Genomic DNA, 9,527 nt, shown 5'->3' on the forward strand with positions numbered 1-9,527 from the left:
AGAGACCCACAGAGATTCACAGAGACTCACAGAGATCCACAAAGACCCAGAGACCCACAGAGATTCACAGAGAGCCACAGAGATTCACAAAGATCCAGAGACCCACAGAGATTCACAGAGACTCACAGAGATCCACAAAGACCCAGAGACCCACAGAGATTCACAGAGAGCCACAGAGATTCACAGAGATCCACAGAGACCCACAGAGATTCACAGAGACTCACAGAGATCCACAAAGACCCAGAGACCCACAGAGATTCACAGAGAGCCACAGAGAGCCACAGAGATTCACAGAGACCCACAGAGATTCACAGAGACTCACAGAGATCCACAGAGACTCACAGAGACTCACAGAGACCCACAGAGACCCACAGAGATTCACAGAGACCCACAGAGACCCACAGAGACCCACAGAGATGCACAGAGATGCACAGAGACCCACAGAGACCCACAGAGACTCGCAGAGACCCACAGGGAGCCACAGGGAGCCACAGAGACTCACAGAGATCCACAAAGACCCAGAGACCCACAGAGACTCACAAAGACCCACAGAGATTCACTGAGATCCACAAAGACCCAGAGACCCACAGAGACTCACAGAGATCCACAGAGATTCACAGAGATCCACAAAGACCCAGAGACCCACAGAGATTCACAGAGAGCCACAGAGATTCACAGAGATCCACAGAGACCCACAGAGATTCACAGAGACTCACAGAGATCCACAGAGACCCACAGGGACCCACAGAGACCCACAGAGATCCACAGAGACCCACAGAGACCCACAGAGACCCACAGAGACCCACAGAGATCCACAGAGACCCAGAGATTCACAGAGACTCAGAGAGAACCACTAAGATCAACAGAGATCAACAGAGACCCACAGAGTGAATGTGTGAGTGGGTGGGTGTGTGAGTGGCTGCGGGTGAGTGAGTGGATGCGGGTGAGTGTGTGAGTGGGTAAGTGTGTGTGAGTGGGTAAGTGTGTGAGTGTATGGGTGAGTGTGTGAATGTATGAGTGGGTAAGTGTGTGATGAATAAGTGTGAGTGTGTGAGTGGGTAAGTGTGTGAGTGGGTAAGTGTGTGAGTGTGTGGGTGTTTGAGTGGGTAAGTGTGTGTGTATGAGTGGGTGTTTGAGTGGGTAAGTGTGTGAGTAAGTGTGTGAGTGTCAGTGAGTGGGTGTGTGTGGTGCATCCGCCAGTCGTCTCGGTCGACCCGTGGCACCTGGGTCTGCCCCGTGACCTCCTGCCCGCGGGCGTTCGCCACTTCACGTGGCCTCAAGGTGCACATAGCCTGGCACAAGCGTCGTGGTGACGTCACCGCCACTTAGTGGCGAATGGCGGTTGTTGTATGAGTGAATGTGTGAGTGTGTGGGTGTGGTTGCAGGTGAATGAGTGAGTGTCTGAGTGTGTGGGTGAGTGAGTGTGTGGGTGTGTGTGTGGGTGAGTGAGTGAGTGTGTGAGTGTGTGGGTGTGTGTGGCTGCAGGTGAGTTAGTGTGTAAGTGGGTGGATGGGTGAGTGGGTGGATGGGTGGGTGGGCGTGTGAGTGAGTGGGTAAGTGTGTGTGTGAGTGTGTGTGTGAGTGAGTGGGTAAGTGTGTGTGTGGGTGTGTGTCTCTGTGTGTCTGTGTGACTGTGTGTGTCTGTGTGTGTGTCTGTGTGTGTCTGTGTGTGTCTGTGTGTATGTGTCTCTGTGTGTGTGTCTCTGTGTGTGTCTGTCTGTGTGTGTCTCTGTGTGTGTGTGACTGTGTGTGTGTGTCTGTGTTTATTTTTTTGAAAATTCCCGCCCTTCCACCGCGTGCCAATCAGAGGCGGCCAACGCGGGACGCCGCCGCACCGCCAGCCAATGAGAGGCGACCACGTGCGGGCGGTAGCCCCCTCACCACCCCCCTCACCACCCCCCTCACCACCCCCCTCACCACCCCCCTCACCACCCCCCTCACCACCCCCCTCACCACCACCCCTTCACCACCCCACTCCCCCTCACCACCACCCCCTCACCACCACCCCCTCACCACCCCCTCACCACCACCACCCCCTCACCCTCACCACCCCCTCACCCTCACCACCACCCTCACCACCACCCCCTCACCACCCCCTCACCACCACCACCCCCTCACCCTCACCACCCCCTCACCCTCACCACCACCCTCACCACCACCCCCTCACCCTCACCACCACCCCCTCACCACCCCCTCACCACCACCACCCCCTCACCCTCACCACCACTCCCTCACCACCACCACCCTCACCCTCACCCTCACCACCCCCTCACCACCACCACCCCCTCACCCTCACCACCCCCTCACCACCACCACCCCCTCACCCTCACCACCACTCCCTCACCCTCACCACCCCCTCACCCTCACCACCACCCCCTCACCACCACCACCCCCTCACCCTCACCACCCCCTCACCCTCACCACCCCCTCACCCTCACCACCCCCTCACCACCCCCTCACCACCCCCTCACCACCCCCTCACCCTCACCACCACCACCCCCTCACCCTCACCACCCCCTCACCCTCACCACCCCCTCACCCTCACCACCCCCTCACCCTCACCACCCCCTCACCCTCACCACCACCACCCCCTCACCCTCACCACCACCCCCTCACCCTCACCACCACCCCCTCACCCTCACCACCACCCCCTCACCCTCACCACCACCCCCTCACCCTCACCACCACCCCCTCACCCTCACCACCACCACCCTCACCACCCTCACCACCACCCTCACCACCCTCACCACCCTCACCCTCACCACCACCCCCTCACCCTCACCACCACCACCCCTCACCCTCACCACCACCCCCTCACCACCACCCCCTCACCCTCACCACCCTCACCCTCACCACCACCCCCTCACCCTCACCACCACCACCCCCTCACCCTCACCACCACCCCCTCACCCTCACCACCACCACCCCTCACCCTCACCACCACCCCCTCACCACCCCCTCACCCTCACCACCCCCTCACCCTCACCACCACCCTCACCCCCTCACCACCACCCCCTCACCCGAGCCGTATTTGACGTCGTGTGAGTGGAGTCGCACTCCGTGGTGGCTGTTGAGGAGCTTGAGGAGCGAGCCACAGGTCACGGCGCCGGCCTCGCCGCCTCCTCCTGCAGCAGCAGCAGCAGCAGCCGCGGCGGCGGCGCTCACGACGAGGAGGGTGGTGAGGAGGGTGGTGAGGGGAGTGGTGAGGAGGGTGGTGAGGAGAGGTGAGGGCGCCATGCCACTGAGGGAGATTCGCGTTGTGAGGGCTTCTGGGATGGTGGGGTGGGGGGAGAGACGCCGCGGCGTGTGCGTGATGACGTCGCGGCGGCGCGTGGCGTGTGCGTGATGACGTCGATGCGGCGCGTGATGCGTGCGTGATGACGGCATCACGGTGTGTGCATCACGGTGTGTGCGTGATGACGTCGCGGCGGCGCGCGTGTGATGACGTCGACGCGGCGCGTGGCGTGTGCGTGATGACGTTGAGGCGGCGCGTGATGCGTGCGTGATGACGGCATCACGGTGTGTGCGTGATGACGTCGCGACGGCGCGCGTGTGATGACGTCGCCGCGGCGCGTGATGTGTGCGTGATGATGGCATCACGGCGTGTGCGTGATGACGTCACCGCGGCGCGTGATGCGTGCGTGATGACGGCATCACGCCGTGTGCGTGATGACGTCGCGGCGGCGCGTGCGTGATGACGTCAACGCGGCGCGTGCGTGATGACGTAACCGCGCGCGCCACGCCATCCCACAGCGCGGCCGATGGCGGCGTCGTGGCGCGTGCGTGATGACGTCATCTCGCGCGCACCGCCCTTCGCGTGCGCGATGACGTCATCGCGCACGCCTTAGCGTCTCCCTCATCGCGAGGGCGGCGCAGCATGTGCGTGGTGACGTCACGTCGCAGCGACGTCGTCACGGTGCCCGTGCCAGGCTAGGTGCACCTTTAGGTCGTCACGTTCAATGTAGAAGTCACGTGACAGACCCAGCAGGTGCCATGGGTTGACTGCTGCTGCTGTGCCAGGCTAGGTGCATGAGGTGGAGCTGTAATCCCAGCCTGCAGGCGTAGCCCCAGGGCCCATCCAGAGCCTTCAGTGTCCACTCCCCCCACTCCCCCCACCACATCGACTCCCCCCACCACACCCACTCCCCCCACTCCCCCCACCACATCCACTCCCCCCACCACACCCACTCCCCCCACTCCCTCCACCACACCCACTCCCCCCACTCCCCCCACCACACCCACTCCCCCCCACCACACCCACTCTCCCCACTCCCCCCCACCACACCCACTCCCCCCCACCACACCCACTCCCCCCCACCACACCCACTCCCCCCACTCCCCCCCACCACACCCACTCCCCCCCACCACACCCACTCCCCCCACCACACCGACTCCCCTCACTCCCCCCACCACACCCACTCCCCCCCACCACACCACCACACCCACTCTCCCCACTCCCCCCACCATACCCACTCCCCCCACTCCCCCCCACCACACCCACTCCCCCCCACCACACCCACTCCCCCCCACCACATCGACTCCCCCCACCACACCCACTCCCCCCACTCCCCCCACCACACCCACTGCCCCCCACCACACCGACTCCCCCCACTCCCCCCACCACACCCACTCCCCCCACTCCCCCCACCACACCCACTCCCCCCACCACTCCCACTCCCCCCACCACACCGACTCCCCCCACTCCCCCCACCACACCCACTCCCCCCACCACACCGACTCCCCCCACCACACCTACTCCCCCCACTCCCCCCACCACATCGACTCCCCCCACCACACCCACTCCCCCCACCACACCCACTCGCCCCCACCACACCGACTCCCCCCACCACACCAACTCCCCCCACCACACCTACTCCCCCCACTCCCCCCACCACACCCACTCCCCCCACTCCCCCCCACCACATCGACTCCCCCCACCACACCGACTCCCCCCACTCCCCCCACCACACCGACTCCCCCCACTCCCCCCACCACACCGACTCCCCCCACCACACCCACTCCCCCCACCACACCCACTCCCCCCACCACACCGACTCCCCCCACCACACCGACTCCCCCCACCACACCCACTCCCCTGTTGTATGTGCCGGGTATTGAAAATTGAAAACCAATAATGAAAATAAAATGAAATTTAGAAAATTGTCATAATTGCCCGAAAATATGTTAATTGGTGTAATTATGCGCATAAATTATGCTAATCAGGAACGCACACTCTTAATTAGTTATGTAAATGTATGCGAATGTGCTAATGCAAGCCGTTATGATAATTAAGCTCAACCTCGTTGTCGAGGGTAGTATCATCAATCGAGATAAGACAATTAATTGTATGAATTTTGATTTAAAGCTTTCGTGACTGCAGTGATTCATCTTCTTGGTTCTTTCGGTAAAGTCACGTTGAAGGGAAACAATGAAATAATAAAAATATATTTATATACATTTTTTATTATTTTATTGTTTCCCTAATTGTATGAAGTCATGAAGTTATGCAGGTGTGATGTAAGTATGCCAGATTAAGCTCGGCCTCGTTATCCAGGTTCGTATTATCAATCGGTGCAATACGATTATTCTCGCCTTAACGTTTACTGATTATGTCTTAGCGTGTTCACGTCAGGTCCCCCAAGTTCAAATCTCACCGCGGGATACATTTCTTGTAATCAAGATGATCAAGCAACGAACTACAGGAAGGCACCACGCAGACGCTTCTTGTGCGAAGCAACTTTAACTTCTGAACTAAAACCTGAACACTCTTTAAATTTCGATTTAAAGCTTTCGTGACTGCAATGATTCATCTTCTTTGGTTCTTTCGGTAAAGTCACGTAGAATGAGAATAAAATAATAAATTTATAAAATAAAATAACGCATTAATATTCTCACGACGTTTCGGCCACAACACAAGCGGCCTTCATCAGGTGAAGGGACGAGACTGTCTGGTAGGACAGCGCTGGAGTGAAAGAGCCACGTTCAGATCACGGCCTTTAAGCCTCTCTCCCCCTCCTCTGTTCCGACCATGGACGAACTCGTCCGTCTGAACGGAGCCCGTAGCTATCCGTGGTGCTGAAATTGAGGCTTAAAGGCCGTGATCTGAACGTGGCTCTTTCACTCCAGCGCTGTCCTACCAGACAGTCTCGTCCCTTCACCTGATGAAGGCCGCTTGTGTTGTGGCCGAAACGTCGTGAGAATATTATTGTGCTATTTTATTTTATCAATTTATTATTTTATTATCATTCTACGTGGTGACTTTACCGAAAGAACCAAAGAAGCTGAACACTCTTGCTATGCGAACTCTCGTGTTCGGAATGGTCAACGCGGCACTCCCGGAGACGTTCCCCTCATCGATCCGTGCGTTTAACCCTCAGCGGTCACGTTTGTTAAACTGGGTAACGGCACAATCGAGAGGGGAAAGGTCCCCGTAAAAAAATCATGCAACGATATTCATACGAATGGCAATGAAGAAACGCGTCCCGAAGGCAAGAGTAGTTCAAAATCCTTAGCTCTTTCGGTAAAGTCACCACCACGTAGAAGGGAAACAATAAAATCATAAAAAATATAAAACAATAAAATTATTATTCTTGGTTCTTTCGGTAAAGTCACCACCACGTAGAAGGGAAGCAATAAAATAATAAAAAAATAAAACAATAAAATTATTATTCTTGGTTCTTTCGGTAAAGTCACCACCACGTAGAAGGGAAACAATAAAATAATAAAAAATATAAAACAATAAAATTATTGTTCTTGGTTCTTTTGGTAAAGTCACCACCACGTAGAAGGGAAACAATAAAATAATAAAAAATATAAAACAATACAATTATTATTCTTGGCTCTTTCGGTAAAGTCACCACCATGTAGAAGGGAAACAATAAAATAATAAAAAATATAAAACAATAAAATTATTATTCTTGGTTCTTTCGGTAAAGTCGCCACCACGTAGAAGGGAAACAATAAAATAATAAAAATGTAAAACAATAAAATTATTATTCTTGGTTCTTTCGGTAAAGTCACCACCACGTATAAGGGAAACAATAAAATAATAAAAATATAAACAATAAAATTATTGTAAAACAATACAATTATTATTCTTGGTTCTTTCGGTAAAGTCACCACCACGTAGAAGGGAAAACAATAAAATAATAAAAAATATATAAAACAATAAAAATTTTATTCTTGGTTCTTTCGGTAAAGTCACCACCACGTAGATAGGGAAACAATAAAATAATAAAAAATATATAAAACAATACAATTATTATTCTTGGTTCTTTCGGTAAAGTCACCACCACGTAGATAGGGAAACAATAAAATAATTTTAAAATATAAAACAATAAAAATGTTATTCTTGGTTCTTTCGGTAAAGTCACCACCACGTAGAAGGGAAACAATAAAATAATAAAAAATATAAAACAATAAAATTATTATTCTTGGTTCTTTCGGTAAAGTCGCCACCACGTAGAAGGGAAACAATAAAATAATAAAAATGTAAAACAATAAAATTATTATTCTTGGTTCTTTCGGTAAAGTCACCACCACGTATAAGGGAAACAATAAAATAATAAAAATATAAACAATAAAATTATTGTAAAACAATAAAATTATTATTCTTGGTTCTTTCGGTAAAGTCACCACCACGTAGAAGGGAAAACAATAAAATAAAAAATATATATAAAACAATAAAATTTTTATTCTTGGTTCTTTCGGTAAAGTCACCACCACGTAGATAGGGAAACAATAAAATAATAAAAAAAATATAAAACAATACAATTATTATTCTTGGTTCTTTCGGTAAAGTCACCACCACGTAGATAGGGAAACAATAAAATAATTTTAAAATATAAAACAATAAAATTATTATTCTTGGTTCTTTCGGTAAAGTCACCACCACGTAGATAGGGAAAACAATAAAATAATTTTAAAAATATATACACACGAAGCAATAAAAAAAATTCTCACGACGTTTCGACCGCAACGCAAACGGTCGTCATCAGGTGCGAAAAACCAACGGCAAGAAACATTTGAAAGGAGTGGCGGTTCGCATTTATTTATTTACTTATTTCTCAACGGTTTTTGCATTTATTTATTTAAATAAAACCGTTAGCGCCACGGGCAGCGATTTGGCAGTTGATATTTAACGCACCACAAACTGCCAAATCGCTGCCCGCGGCGCTAACGGTTTTTTTGAAAAAATAAATAAGCAAATACAAACGCCGTTTTTTAAATAAATGAATAAATATATGCGGGCCGCCGTTCCTTTCAAATGTTTCTTGCCGTTGGGTTTTCCGCACCTGATGACGGCCGCTTGCGTTGAAGGTCGAAACGTCGTGAGAATTTTTTTTTTATTGCTTTGCGTATATTTTATTATTTTATTGTTTTCCCTTCAACGTGGTGGTGACGTTACCGAAAGAGCTGAGAATACGAATCACTGCAGTCACGAAAGCTTTCAATCAAAATTAAAAAAAAATGCAAAGTACTTAATTCATTGGTAAGATGATGCAACTTCTCGGTTCGTTCGGTAAAGTCACGGGGACCGAGGATAACAAAAATAAACAATGAAACAACAAGGCGATTCAATTCTCACGGCGTTTCGGCCACAACGCAGTTGGCCTTCTTCACTGGAGCGCTGTCTTCCCGACAGCCGTGTCCGTTCACCCGAAGAAGGCCGCTTGTGCTGTGGCCGAAACGGCGTGAGAATTTTAATCGTCCCAATTTTTTGTTTCGTTGTTTTATTGGCTCTTTGTTTTTTTCCCTCCGGTAAAGTCACGTAGAAATAATAAAAAAAAATTACGTAATCGCATACGACGTTTCGATTGCAATCATCGTCATCATCATCATCGTCAGGTACAGAAGAGCTAATAATTTTTCGTCCCATTGCCTCTGAAACCCAGTCCCACATTCTCTGGCTGTGGGCTCGCCTCTCCCCCCGTACGTCTCTCTGCGGTCTGTACCCTCTCTTAAATTTCACACTTAACTTACAATTTGGCAATCTTTGAAACGGCGTGATCTACCAGACCACGCGTTAATTGTGTTTTAACCGAGCGTCTGTGTTGCTTTATGTGGTTTCCAAATTTTGCTAAAACCCTGTTTTTGATTTAGTGCGACGCTCCGTCTCTCTCTGCGTCCCCTGGTGTGTCCGTGTTAGTTCCCTCTACTTAAGGTCTGTATAAATATCTGCGGTTATGTGTCTCCTCTGTCTCTCTCTTAAATTTAGCTCTTCTGTACCCGACGACGATGATGATGATGGATGATTGCTTGCGTTGCAATCGAAACGTCGCATGCTATTATGTATCTTCTTTGGTTCTTTCGGTAAAGTCACGTAGAATGAGAATAAAATAATAAATTGATAAATAAAATAACACATTAATATTCTCACGACGTTTCGGCCACAACACAAGCGGCCTTCATCAGGTGAAGGGGCGAGACTGTCTGGTAGGACAGCGCTGGAGAATGCTATTATGCAATTTAATTTTCATAATTTTACACGTGACTTCACCGAAAGAACCCAAAGAGTAATTGCTGCG

General features: G+C 51.1%; 2 protein-coding genes and 1 long non-coding RNA gene across 3 annotated transcripts in view; 1 reads left to right on the top strand and 2 right to left on the bottom strand.

Moving 5' to 3' along the window:
- The window catches only part of SDF2 (stromal cell derived factor 2), an 11,933-nt gene extending 8,581 nt beyond the window's left edge, over positions 1-3,352 (bottom strand). The window contains exon 1 of the mRNA XM_032981035.2: positions 3,021-3,352. Within this exon, the coding sequence (XP_032836926.1) occupies positions 3,021-3,237 (217 nt within the window). The 5' untranslated portion in view covers positions 3,238-3,352. The remainder of the gene's footprint in view (positions 1-3,020) is intronic.
- The window catches only part of LOC142907312 (uncharacterized), a 105,878-nt gene that overhangs the window by 70,253 nt on the left and 26,098 nt on the right, over positions 1-9,527 (top strand). Inside the window, exon 2 of the long non-coding RNA XR_012930937.1 lies at positions 3,989-4,034. This is a non-coding gene — a long non-coding RNA (uncharacterized LOC142907312). The remainder of the gene's footprint in view (positions 1-3,988; positions 4,035-9,527) is intronic.
- Positions 1-9,527, bottom strand: part of LOC116958441 (branched-chain alpha-ketoacid dehydrogenase kinase) — a 175,865-nt gene that overhangs the window by 13,305 nt on the left and 153,033 nt on the right. The window lies entirely within an intron of this gene.

This window comes from Petromyzon marinus, chromosome 77 (assembly GCF_048934315.1).
Source record: "Petromyzon marinus isolate PM22_M1 ecotype Great Lakes invasive population chromosome 77, UKy_Petmar_22M1.pri1.0, whole genome shotgun sequence".
Classification (NCBI taxonomy): Eukaryota; Metazoa; Chordata; class Hyperoartia; order Petromyzontiformes; family Petromyzontidae; genus Petromyzon; species Petromyzon marinus.